Genomic DNA, 13,867 nt, shown 5'->3' with positions numbered 1-13,867 from the left:
GGCAGTAGTCAGAAAAAACTCCCGTGTTTTCTGTGTGTCACACAGTGATACCAAGTTTTCAACAATGAACATTATCTTGGTGTGCAGAATCTGGTGGTCATTTTGGTTATTTGCCAGTCTCGTCAGAGTTTCTGCTTTAGAACCAACAAACTCAGGATGATCTAGGAGACCCATTAGTACAGTCCATGCGTTATTTACATGATAGGCAGCGCAGTACAAGCTCATCCAATGATGTGGCACAAAGGGGTATGTAATTGGCAGCCAGTTCTGCACTCATCTCCCACTGTGTAAAATGGAGCCTTCAACTTGTTCGCAAATGGCCCCAAATCCTATGATGCATGATTTCATGTCTTTTATTTCTTCTGTAGCAAAGAAATAGGTGAGCAGCATCTCCTTGTGAGTCAATCATAGTGCGATATTAACATTGTTTGATTTTCGACTTCCATCAGGTGTGTGTTCTGTGTTTTACACTGCAGAACTGCTTCAGTCTCAGCACTGCAGGACACAACAATCGCATAAAGCTTTAGTGTTTAACAAAAATAAGTACCTGAAAAAAATATTAACGGAGTGTAAGTCAGTAAAAAACCAAACTCCCTTAATTAAAAAAATCTGGTAATTTGTCAATGGAAATTGGTAAAAACTGAAAACCCGGAACACTAAGGGTACTCAAGACCCCAATCCTCGAATGAGCTCTGTGTGGGTGCTGGGGGCCATCTGAATGGAGCCCATTGTAGAATTGGAGCCTAAAGTATTATTTTTAGTTCACTGGCCAAAATGAAAAATAAAGTTCTGGGTTGACCTGAAATGAACCATTTCATTTTTTTACTTTTTTAATCTTTTTTTTTAAATAAAGTAAATTTTGAAACAAAGTAATTTCAAATGAAAAAAATCAAAATGTTTTGGTTCAACTTTTCTTTAAAACAATTTTGAATTTTTCAGAATTTTTTTCAATCAAAACACTTGGGCAAATTTGACCTGTTCACAAAATGTTGGGGGTCAACCCAAACCTGCATTGTTTGGTGACAAAAAGTTTTGTTTGAAAAATTTCACCCAGCTCTACTTCTGGATAATCCTGCCAGCCTCTGAGCAGCTTGAATGCACATTTTAGCGCTATAATTATTGACTATCCTCTTCTCTCAAAAGGTATGTAAATAGAACTTGTTTCTGAAAAGGATAGTTTTTGATTTGTGTGGGGGTATAAAGCCAGGGAGGGGTTAATTGTAATGATTTTTCTGTTTCTCTCTCCCCCCCCCCCCACACACACACACACACTTTTTTCTGTGGTGACTCTCTGCCTAAACTGACTTTTTTTTTTTTTTCTAGGGGTTTGGCCATACTGAACTATAAATCTATTCAATGGCCCCCAAAACTGCAGAGTTAGTGTTGCTTGGTGGTATGTCGTCCCGTCCAGTATATTGAGTTGGGCAAAACTCAAACTTCTGAAACAGGGTCTGGGAATGGGAAGAGCCAGGCAACTTTAAGCATGGCCAGTGCTTTTAGCCTCACCTGTAATAGCATTGTGGAAATCATTTAACAGCTTAATTTGTTAATTCTGTGTAATGTTTCAACAGTCATATTACAGGAGCCATCCTACCTCTTTGTGAATGTGCTTTGTAACACGTGGCATAGTGGCTGGGACATGTGAGGATGTGAGTAATGCCCCATTGTTTACAGGTTTCAGAGTGGCAGATGTGTTAGTCTGTATCCGCAAAAAGAACAGGAGTACTTGTGACACCTTAGAGACTAACAAATTTATTAGAGCATAAGCTTTCGTGGGCTACACTGTGCACTGTGGGAAGGCTCCAGCCTGTTTAGTAATGCAGAAGATCTCATGTTTGTGTTAGCATCTGTGGGTTTAATTGTATGGTGCCGGCGTTTAAGTCCAGAGAATCCCAATTAAAGCATAAAAGTATGTTTACACTACAAGCACTACAGTAGAGGGTACATCCTTGCTACAGTGAGAGAAGTAACTCCTGTTACTGTAGTAAAGCCAGGGTGTCCCTTATTTTAAGATGTATTAAAACAGATAGCTTCCATTTAATATTTAAAATGGTATTTAACTGCATTGTATACAATAGAGTGGTGGAAATGAACACTGGAAAGAAGAATATGATATCCTAAGGGCAATGGTGTTTCCCTGACATGTCCTTTAAAATACAGTGTTGTCCTGTATTTCTCATGAGGTTTTCCCTTATTTTCATACGCCACAGGTGGGCACCCTAATCCACCCTGTGAGGCAGGAGTTGGTCAATGGAAAAATTCTTCTGTGGCCCAAGCTGTCCCTAGAGCAGGGGTTAGACCTACCTACCTGCATCATTTCTACAGCTCTGAGTGATGGAGCAGGTGGCTGTAAGTCAGGGGTTCTCAAACTAGGGGTCAGGACCCCTCAGGGGGTTGCCAGGTTATTACATTGGGGGGGTTGTGAGCTGTCAGCCTCCACCCCAAACTCTGCTTTGCATCCAGCATTTATAATTTTAATATATTTATTTAACAAGTGTTTAATGTATAAGGGGGGGGGGGGGTCTCACTCAGAGGCTTGCTGTGTGAAAGGGGTCACCAGTAAAAAGAAGTTTGAGACCCACTGTTGTAAGTGCTAGGGGCAGAGCAGGGCCGGTGTGTGGCAGCCTGCAGCACAGTGGTTTGAGCTCCGGCTGGGCTGCCCCGTGTGGGTGCACAGGATCCCCAGGTGTGCAGTGAGTGGGGGGGGCCAAGAATAAGGAGAATTGTTGCAAGGGGACGGGGAGAGCTACCAAACCAGCTACAAAGCATTGAAATAAGGGAGGCAGTATCAGAGGAGTAGCCGTGTTAGTCTGGATCTGTAAAAAGCAACAGAGGGTCCTGGGGCACCTTTAAGACTAACAGAAGTATTGGAGCATAAGCTTTTGTCTGATGAAGTGGGCATTCACCCACGAAAGCTTATGCTCCAATACATGTTAGTCTTAAAGGTGCCCCAGGACTCTCTGTTGAAATAAGGGAGGGTCCCTTAAACTAGGGCAGGCACCCCCCACCGACCTGTGCTGCAGGCGAGCTTGCAAGGGTGGTGGCTGAGCTCTGGCAGGCAGCCTCCCTCGCCGGTGCGTACAGCGCCCTGCACAGGGGCCCGGACCCCGCCGGCTGCGGCAGCCTCGGGGAGCGACTGCAACAGCGCTAGTGTATAGCCCCACCCCCACAGCCCGGCGCGGCGCTAGAGTAGGCGGCCCCCTCCACGAACTACGCCTCCCATGGTGCTTTGCTGGCGGGCGGCCGGGCCGGCTTCCGGTGGAGGGTGGTTTCCGGAGCGGATCGGAACCTGGAGTCCGGATTCGATCCGGGTCGGAACATTCCAAAAGCAGGTAACGCAAATCCCCGCATTCCAGCGCGGCGCGCGGCGCTGCCCGCCCCTGGCCGGCGACCCCTCCCCACCCCTACTGCCCCACCACCGCGCGCCGCGCGGCCCCCGCCCCCCTGGGGCTGCCCCTGGCGCGCGGGGCCCCCGGTCCGGCTGCACCGGAGCCGCCGCCGCCTCCATCTCCATCTCCAGGCCGCCTGTTCTTTGTTACAGCGGCCGCGCCGCCGCCGGGGGGGCCGGGCGGGTCCGAGGCAAAACCCGGCGGAGCCGCTCCCGGATCCCGGCCCAGCCGCCCGCTCCCCCGGCGCCTTGGAGCTGCATCCCGGAGCCGGGAGCGGCCGGGTTCGGGGCCGCGCGGAGCCCGGCTGGGGCGGGGCTGGGGCTCGGCAGGTGCCGGGAGCCTGCAGGCCCCATGTCACGCTCTGATGGCTCGTGTGCAGCCCACCCCCATTTCCCCGGAGCGCGGGGTGTAAATGATCCGCCCTCTCCCCCCGCTGCACACCGCCCCCCTGGGTTCCCAAGCCCTTCCCAGGGCTGCAGCCGCTGTGAGCTAAAAGCTACTAAGTCCGATTTTAACTATAGCCACCCCCTCTCGCCCCTCCTGGAGAGCCCGGCACAGGCTCGCTGCTGAGACCGGAGAGAGATGTTATCTGTTGTCGCAGGGGTGAAATCACCATAACTTAGGTGTTGATGAACAGACTCTTTGTGAGTCTTTCCAATCCATAAATGCGCAAACTGATTATTTAAACAGCATATTAAAATACAACGTGGAAACACTTTGCACGTCCACAGAGAGGCAGGATTTATTGTATATTTCCAGAGAGGGTTGTTATTACTTCTCTCTCTGGATACACAAGCCCTCTATGAGTTCTGTGCCGAGGTGAGATGTTTTGACTTCCGATTTTAAGGGGTTTGTTCTCCTGTCTTTGGGCTACACATTACCTAGACCTGAAAGGATTTAGCTGTGACAAAGCATTATTCTGCCACATAAAGTGAAACCTGTGCTAAAGACCCCCATCTCCAGTGAGGGAAACCACTGCTGTCAGAAGAAGCCACTTCAAAATCTCTCCAATTTTCTTCAATCTTTAAAGGCCACCTCTACCAGGCTGTGGGGCTTTTTCTGGTTGGTCCCTTATATATTTTTGAAGGATGACTCACTACTCTCTTGCACTTAATGTAAACAGGATCTTCCTTGGCAATGTTAACAGATTGCTTTGGGCCCAATCCTATCTTAAAGTTAAATTGGATCAGGCCCTTTGTAAGCAGGTTGGGAAGTGGTCTCATTTAGGAAATTATTATTAAGTATCATTTATATAATACAGGCATTACCATCATGGTATTGATATATAAATTTCTTAGTCTTTTTACATTTAAAATAGCCCAGCTCTATTGGCCTCCAGGGGAAATGTACTTTTCAGGCAGTGGTGAGGATGAAAGTGGTATGGTCCTCTCCACCCTGTAACTGTCATGGTTAGTTCTGAATTGTCATTCTGGCCTGTGGAAATGGAAGACACTTGAAAGTTTTGCAGTAACCTTATTTTATTTAGTAACAGTTAGATTTTAGCCAAAAATGTAACATTTATCTGCTTATTGGGGTGCATCAAATGGTATAAATGAATGTATGTGATACCTAGGTTTATTGCTAAAGTATGTGCTTTAAAGGCATGATGAAAAGTCAGGAAGACAGGACTAAGGGAGGACAAGATAACCTTTCATGTTACTAGGAAGTACTTTGAGTTTTCTGATAGCAGTTAACAATGTAATGTTATGGTTTTGTATTTCAAGCCATTTAAATTATAAAACATATTGGTCCTATCATTTTGATTCTGCTTTGTAAGTGCTGGCCTATAACTTAACAAGGTGTGATGCTGTAGGTTGAATTATAAAGGAAAAATGCCCTTTTCCATGGTGCATTCAGTGCTGTTTCCTGTAAAACATTAATTCCTTGCTGATGCCTTTCATTAAATACACTTTGAAGTTTACTTTTTCTTAGTACACAGAAGTGATTATCATGTTCACAGAGGGGCTAAATAAAATATGCTGTTTTTAAAAGGTACAACACAAACTCAGAACTTTACATTTTGCTAATCTGCACTATAAATGATTGGGGCATAAAAAATAAGACATCCTTTCCCCATCTCTCAGCAAAAAAATTAACAGTAGAATTGTATACTCAAGCCTTGTGTTACTAAAACTTTATTACTTGACAAAGTATACTGCAAGATATCTTTAGTATGGTAAGAAGTATTATAAGTAAACTACATCGTGAAATCAGTGAACGAAGTAAACTTCTGATGAATTTTTCTTGTTTTATGTGTGTATTTGCAACCTTCATTCAATTGTAGTGTGTTCCAGTTATTTGGGCAAATTAGTGAAGTTCTGCTGTAATGTAGAAAGGGAAACCTGTATCATACACTCTCATCCTCATTTGTTTTCATAATGACAGGTATCCTCATAAATTCAGACAGAATTAAAGGTTTGAGTCTATGCATCTTATGCTTGAGTTTTAAAAAATTATATTGTTTCCCTTTATATCTAGGTTACCAGTTCAGTTTGTGAAACCAAAATTGTGCCTCTTGCCACTATGACCTACATTTTCCAACTCTGTGTTTTAAATATGTAACAATGTGCACTCACTCTGGTATGCTCAGATAAATGGAAATATTTTTATAAGAGCAATTTAAATATGTAGGTCCTGATCCTGCAACTGGCACCATGTGCCTGTATAGACCCTCAGTGGGGCTGACTTCAATGAGGCTCCACATGGATTTTATAGTTTGTGCATATGGAAAAGCTTTCAGGATTGGAGCCTTAATACAATTGGAAAAAGGGAGTTTACCTGGTTATGTTCTTAGAGCTCTTGCTTACATACAACATTGCTCAGTTATAAAATCTGAAAATAAGCATCACCTACATTTACAATCTGCTGATGATTATTAAATTATTACAGTAATGCTGCAAACTTTTGAGGGGTGAGTAAAATTCTCCCATTTACTTGCAAAATCTTAACTGGTTTAACATATAACTATTTATAGGATGCTATCTATCACTTGGGTATAGTTATGTATATTGGTAACTGAAGGGGCAAACCAACAGATTCTCTTCACTAACTAGTATATTATAAGTATACCAAGCTGATGATAGCTTGCTGTTTGTGGGCTGACAGAACTCGTATGCTCCTTGGTGTAGATAATTTGCTAAAGAAACTTGGCAGTTCACACATGATTTCTTCAACCCTTGACCCCCAAAACAAGCGCAGGTTGGTAAGTCAAAAATCACCTATCAAGCTGATGTGAGTTTCTCGCCCTTTCTACTTAAAGGGTATACTGTCCTGCCCTTCCCGCATAGCTGAGAGTACGCTCTGCACCTGTAATCTAATGGCCATTGTCTGCTTAGCTGAAACGATATTTGCAGAACTCCTCATGCATAGTGATGGGAACATTGCTGTTCATTTGCTTAGTCACCACTGAACTATTCCTATCAGTGTCGTTGGGCTTCGCAGAAGTTCGTTATCATCTCTATAAGCAGATAACTATGTGCAGTGGAATGAGTAACTTAATAGATCTCTCCACTAGTACGAATTTTAGTATCTTAGGGAGGAAATGAACATGGTCTCAGGGTTAGAGCAGAAACTGGGAGTAACAACTACTGGGTTCTATCTTCAGCTGTGCCACACAGTGTGACTTTGTACAAGTTTTTCCACCTCTTCAGGCCTCATTTACCTATGTGGTAAAGGGGCATAGTAACACATTTCAAAAGGGTATTATGAAAACTTACTTCAGGTTTGCAAAGACCTTTGAGGTCCTTGCCTGAAAAGTTCTATGTGAATGCAAAGAATCATCAGCAATCCAGTTGTAGGGTCACACTTCCTCCTTCGAATTTGGAAAAGCCAAAGATGTAGAGACTAGACAGAAATCTGTATCAAGAGAGTGCATATAGTAATGTACAGTAGTCTTTGAGATCTCTCTCTGCACCTGAGGTGTTTCATTTAGCAAATTTTATTAGCTCAGTCCCAATGGATATATTTACACAGCAGTTTTGAGTCTACTTGATACAAAATTACAGCTTCTGGTTTTCAGGATTTTTTAATTTAATTTTTCAGGGCTTATTTTTAGCAAGTTTTGAGTTCCATGTAGATGTCCAAAATTGTTTTTTGGGAGGGGCTTTCTCTTTGTACATATATGTAGTACTGTTTCAAAAACACTATGTTAAAGCACACTAGGGAACCATTAGTGCACGCCAGCAGTCTGCACCAGTGGTGGACAACCTGCGGCCTGCAGGCTGCATGCTGCCCATCAGGGGAATCTGATTGCGGGCTGCGAGACATTTTGCTCACATTGACCGTTTGGAGGCACGGCCCCCTGCCGCTCCCAGTGGCCGTGGTTCGCCGCTCCCAGCTACAGGGAGCTGCGGGGAGCTGTGCCTGCAGACGGTCAATGTCAGCAAAATGTCTCGCGCCCCGCAATCAGATTACTGTGATGGGCCACAGGTAGCCCACCCCTGCCTTAGATACAAGCTGGGGAGCGGGGACGTTGCCTGTATAAACAAACTGCACTTGGAAAGGGGTGATGTCAACATGAATTGAGTAACCATTTCTGGTGTTTTTCTGGTGTTCATGGGATAAACAGCAATTTATTTAAGTGTTTCATTGGTGTTTGTTGGTGAAACCCTAAAATCATCAGCTTTATACATATTGCATTATCTGTTCTGTCAACATAATACAGTAGGTCATTGTGCTAAACTTTCTGAAAAGACCTCTGATGCATCAGAAATCACTGTGCTGTGTAGGAAACAAAAACACTTGTTTAGAAAGGTGGACATTAAGTTGATGTAAAACATTTACTGAGAGTTAGTACCTTCTTATCAATTAATTAATGAAGTGTGTATTTGGGTGACCTCTTGTTTTCTATCCTCATCTCCTTAAAGGGTAGCATTATGACGTTACTGTGTTCTCCCCTTTCTCTGTTAAATCGCTCGCACTTTCCCAAAGCAAATAGCAGTTTTGGTTCTTCCACAACAGTACACATCTGCATCCTCATTATTATCAAAAACATGTTTTGATTTAATCTGCTGTTTGTGAAAAATGCCATTCTGATAGTCCTGGAGCCAGAGTTGCTTGCACAACAAGTCTGACACAGGCAATGTGCCACACCAATGAGTCTCAGCCCAATTCTATAGGGATTACTTTAGGACCCATCCACATGACATATGGAAACCATTGCAAGGGCACAGACTATGTATAACCTAGAATTCCACAAGTGTCACAGTCATAGTCAGCACTGAATACACTAGGGAGAAGCTGTATGGGCTCTTTTACACTAGAACAGTAGTTCTCAACCTGTTTACCATTGTGGGCTACATATGCAGCTCTCTGTGCGTTATGTGGGCTGCATCCACACAATATATATACTATCTGTATGGCCCTGAGGATGTCACATGGGCTGCAGCTGTGTGCTGATTGGACCGTGGGTTGAGAACCACTGTACTGGAAGCACATTTCATTAAAGCTTGAATGAGTGACAATGGTTGGAAGTGGTGTCTGGTGGAATTCATAAGGAGACTGTGGATATCCAGACTATCGTCCCAGGGGGATGTTCCCTGGAGGACAGATCCAGGAGGAGTCCAAGTGACTGGACAATAGCGGCCCACCTTGTCCTCTTTCTTGCTATGGAACTTGCCCAGTGGATTGTTAGCTCAGATCCACTTGGTAAGGAAACAGTGTTGTGCCTAATTGATCGGAAATAGCTTCTTGATTTTAGAAGGAGGAAGAACATGTTTAGTATCTCTGTGCAGAGCTGACCCTGTGTTTCAGTGATCATCAATACGGCTGAGAGCTGTAGGGGAAATATCCGATATTGCTTTCTGGTACATATATGTGATACTGGCAAGTCTGCAGCTTGGGCTGTTGTGCTAGGAGTGTGAATTACAGGGAAGTCTTAAAAATATCCCTGAGGCTCAATAGAAAGAGTTGAGCATGAGTTGATCTCACTTACATGGTAGGGCTGTTGATAAGAATGGCCATACTGGGTCAGACCAAAGGTCCATCCAGCCCAGTATCCTGTCTGCCGACAGTGGCCAATGCCAGGTGCCTCAAGAGGGAGTGAACCTAACAGATAATGATCGAGTGATCTCTCTCCTGCCATCCATCTCCACCCTCTGACAAACAGAGGCTAGGGACACCATTCCTTACCCATCCTGGCTAATAGCCATTACTGGACTTAACCTCCATGAATTTATCTAGTTCTGTTTTAAACCCTGTTATAGTCATAGCCTTCACAACCTCCTCAGGCAAGGAGTTCCACAGATTGACTGTGCGCTGTGTGAAGAAGAACTTCCTTTTATTTGTTTTAAACCTGCTGCCCATTAATTTCATTTGGTGGCCCCTAGTTCTTGTAGTATGAGAACAAGTAAATAACTTTTCCTTATTCACTTTCTCCACACCACTCATGATTTTATATACTTCTATCCTATCCCTCTTTAGTCTCCTCTTTTCCAAGCTGAAAAGTCCTAGCCTCTTTAATCTCTCCTCATATGGGACCCATTCCAACCCCCTGATCATTTTAGTTGCCCTTCTCTGAACCTTTTCTAATGCCAGTATATCTTTTTTGAGATGAGGAGACCACATCTGTACGCAGTATTTGAGATGAGGGCGTACCATGGATTTATATAAGGGCAATAAGATATATTCTCCGTCTTATTCTCTATCCCTTTTTTAATGATTCCTAACATCCTGTTCGCTTTTTGACTGCCGCTGCACACTGCGTGGACGTGTTCAAAGAACTATCCACGATGACTCCAAGATCTCTTTCCTGATTAGTTGTAGCTAAATTAGCCCCCATCATATTGTATGTATAGTTGGGGTTATTTTTTCCAATGTGCATTACTTTCCATTTATCCACATTAAATTTCATTTGCCATTTTGTTGCCCAGTCACTTAGTTTTGTGAGATCTTTTTGAAATTCTTCACAGTCTGCTTTGGTCTTAACTATCTTGAGCAGGTTAGTATTGTCTGCAAACTTTGCCGCCTCACTGTTTACCCTTTCTCCAGATCATTTATGAATAAGTTGAATAGGATTGGTCCTAGGACTGACCCTTGGGGAACACCACTAGTTACCCCTCTCCATTCTGAGAATTTGCCATTTATTCCTACCGTTTGTTCCCTGTCTTTTAACCAATTCTCAGTCCATGAAAGGATCTTCCCTCTTATCCCATGACAACTTAATTTACGTAAGACACGATTTCCCTTTACAGAAACCATGTTGACTTTTGCCCAACAATTTATGTTCTTCTATGTGTCTGACAATTTTATTCTTTACTATTGTTTCAATTAATTTGCTCGGTACTGATGCTAGACTTACTGGTCTGTAATTGCCAGGATCACCTCTGGAGCCCTTTTTAAATATTGGTGTTACATTAGTTATCTTCCTATCTATCTAGACTGAAGCAAAGAATTCATTTAGTTTCTCCGCAATTACTTTGTCGTCTTTAAGTGCTCCTTTTGTATCTCGATCGTCCAGGGGCACCACTGGTCATTTAGCAGGCTTCCTGCTTCTGATGTACTTAAAAAACATTTTATTACCTTTTGAGCTTTTGGCTAGCTGTTCTTCAACCTCCTTTTTTTGGCTTTTCTTATTACGTTTTTACACTTAATTTGGCAGTGTTTATGCTCCTTTCTATTTACCTCATTCGGATTTGACTTCCACTTTTTAAAAGATGCCTTTTTATCTCTCACTGCTTCTTTTTCATGGTTAAGCCATGGTGGCTCTTTTTTAATTCTTTTACTGTGTTTTTTAATTTGGGGCATACATTAAAGTTGGGCCTCTATTATGGTGTCTTTGAAAAGTGTCCATGCAGCTTGCAGAGATTTCACTCTAGTCACTGTACCTTTTAATTTCTGTTTAACTAACCTCCTAATTTTTGCATAGTTCCCCTTTCTGAAATTTAAATGCCAGAGAGTTGGGCTGTTGAGATGTTCTTCCCACCACAGGAATGTTAAATGTTGTTATATTATGGTCACTATTTCCAAGCGGTCCTGTTATGGTTACCTCTTGGACCAGATCCTGCGCTCCACTCAGGACTAGATCGAGAATTGCCTCTCCCCTTGTGAGTTCCTGTACCAGCTGCTCCAAGAAGCAGTCATTTAAAGTATCGAGAAATTTTGTCTCTTCATTCCGTCCTGAGGTGACATGTACCCAGTCAATATGGGGATAATTGAGATCTCCCACTATTATTGAGTTCTTTATTTTGGCAGCCTCTCTAATCTCCCCTAGCATTTCATAGTCACTATCACTGTCCTGGTTAGATGGTCAATAATAGATCCCTACTATTATATTCTTATTAGAGCACGGAATTACTATCCATAGAGATTCTATGGAACATGTGGATTCAGTTAAGATTTTTACTTCATTTGATTCTACATTTTCTTTCACATATAGTGCCACTCCCTCCACCCCCACCCTGCACGACCTGTTCTGTCCTTCCAATATATTTTGTACCCGGAATGATTGTGTCCCATTGATTGTCCTCACTCCACCAGGTTTCTGTGATGCCTATTATATCAATATCCTCCTTTAACATAAGGCACTCTAGTTCACCCATCTTTTTATTTAGACTTCTAGCATTTATGTACAAGCACTTAAAAAACTTGTCACTGTTTATTTGTCTGCGCTGACGGAGCTTGCATGCTTATCCTATGCGCATTTTAGGAGCCATCACCCAGAATGACTATTGCTCCATTCAGAAGCAAGTGCTGGTGACTGTGAGATAGTTCTTGGATATTTCTGTTTGCTGGACAGGCAAAGTGCATGAAGCATGAATTTTTAAGAAATCTGGTTTGTACAAGAAGGGACAGTGTTTCCATTGTCAAGGGGGGTCTCTGCCTCTACAATGATCCTGGGTGACTGCTGTGCTAGATGTATCTTTGGTGAGTGTTTCCTATGGCAGCATGAAGACCTTTCGAATCTCAGATCAGACTAGCTTTGCTGTTTATCACCATCTGCTGGGTGTGTCTTTAGTCTTTCCTCCTCCTCCCTCCGTTTGCAGTTTTAATCTCTCATTCTACTGCATTTATCCTCTCTCAAATACATCCAGCCTCTTTCTCTCCTTCCTTAGTTCTTCTGCTGATCATTTTGCCTCCTCCTCTCCCACTATAGCTCTGGGAATAGTCTGTCCCTTGTTTGGGGGTTCTGCTTCTCTCTCTTATGCCTCTGGATATGTCACTACAGGACCAGAATGACCTCTCGGAGCTGGGAGAGAAATGATCTTCCTGACCTTGTTTGTGCTTGCCCATTTTTTTGCTGTGAGCCCCAGATAATCACTAACAAAATATAGGGCCCAGTTATAACAACCGACCATTGACAGTTTAGGTTATTTAGACATCAGTGAGAAGCAATTATCCAATGATTTTCATCCGTTAACACTCGAAGTGCTTTAGAAGTGAGGGTACGGGTTCTTAGCCTCATTCACTGGTGAGGGGAAACTTGTTTGCGTAGAGGTCAGGTGACTTGAGTAAGTACAATCACACAAGTCAGTGGCAGAGCTTGGACTAGATTGTGCGTTTCCTAACTCCCAGTACTTAGATTGTAAGCTCTCTGAGGTAGGGACTGTCTTTTGTTCTGCGTTTGTACTGCGTCTACCACCGTGGGATCCTGATCCATGACTGGGGCTTCCAGTAATAATAATACTGCATCCACTCCATCAAAGCACGCTACCTCTCTGGATCAGATGTGCAAAGGCATACGTGATTTACAGCCACCAAAATTTAACCCGAGCTTGTGGTTGGTGCGTATCAAAGAAGTAACTCTCCTCTCTCAAATAGAGATTTTCCTTTGTTGTTCTGTAATACCAAAAATAAATCAAATAAAATCAGCCTTCCACAGCTGGGGTTGCCGTTTTTAGAATCCCGGCTCCTTAGCTCTCTGACCCATGACCAAAAAACCCAGCATCATAACTTGAGCATTGGGATTCACATTGCAGCATTTCTCCATTCTGCTTGCTCTCTCCAATCTTCTTAGGGAACAGAGGACTGGCATTACGGATTCTTGTCATTTTCAGAATGTCTTCTTGTCTTGGCTCAGAAGAACGGTATTTGCAGGTGGAGGGCGGAATGATGTGACGTGACTGTGCACCACACCAAAGCTGGCAGACCTCATTTCAGGCTTGTGAAGCAAAGGCATTGAGAAATGAGTCTTCTACTTCATGCTCAACTTGACACTTTATGGCTGAGAGTTGTGTGGGATCTGAGCTCATTGTGTGAGGTTATGTACCATGTGCTGTACTGTCTAGATCTGGGGTAGGCAACCTATGGCACGTGCGCCGAAGGCAGCGCGCGAACTGATTTTCAGTGGCACTCACACTGCCTGGGTCTTGGACACCCATCCAGGGGGGTCTGCATTTTAATTTAATTTTAAATGAAGCTTCTTAAACATTTTAAAAACTTTATTTACTTTACATACAACAATAGTTTAGTTATATGTTATAGACTTATAGAAAGAGACCTTCTAAAAACATTAAAATGTATGACTGGCACGCGAAACCTTA

The 13,867-nt window shown here is 43.2% G+C and overlaps 1 protein-coding gene across 5 annotated transcripts in view; it reads left to right on the top strand.

Annotated features, from left to right (window-relative positions):
• Window positions 1-3,046: 3,046 nt before the first annotated feature.
• PRDM15 (PR/SET domain 15) overlaps window positions 3,047-13,867 on the top strand; it is a 53,311-nt gene continuing 42,490 nt past the window's right edge. The window contains exon 1 of one of the 5 annotated variants that reach the window (XM_008179850.4): window positions 3,047-3,332. In XM_008179850.4, the coding sequence (XP_008178072.2) occupies window positions 3,222-3,332 (111 nt within the window). In that variant the 5' untranslated portion in view covers window positions 3,047-3,221. Of the gene's footprint in view, window positions 3,333-4,186; window positions 4,209-13,397; window positions 13,585-13,867 lie in introns of those variants that run through there. The other 4 variants (XM_024100515.3, XM_065577777.1, XM_065577760.1 and 1 more) reach the window with 4 other exon arrangements.

Source organism: Chrysemys picta, chromosome 1 (assembly GCF_011386835.1).
Source record: "Chrysemys picta bellii isolate R12L10 chromosome 1, ASM1138683v2, whole genome shotgun sequence".
NCBI lineage: Eukaryota > Metazoa > Chordata > Testudines > Emydidae > Chrysemys > Chrysemys picta.
The sequence above is the reverse complement of the archived record's forward strand: the minus strand, read 5'-3'. Positions and strand labels throughout refer to the sequence as shown.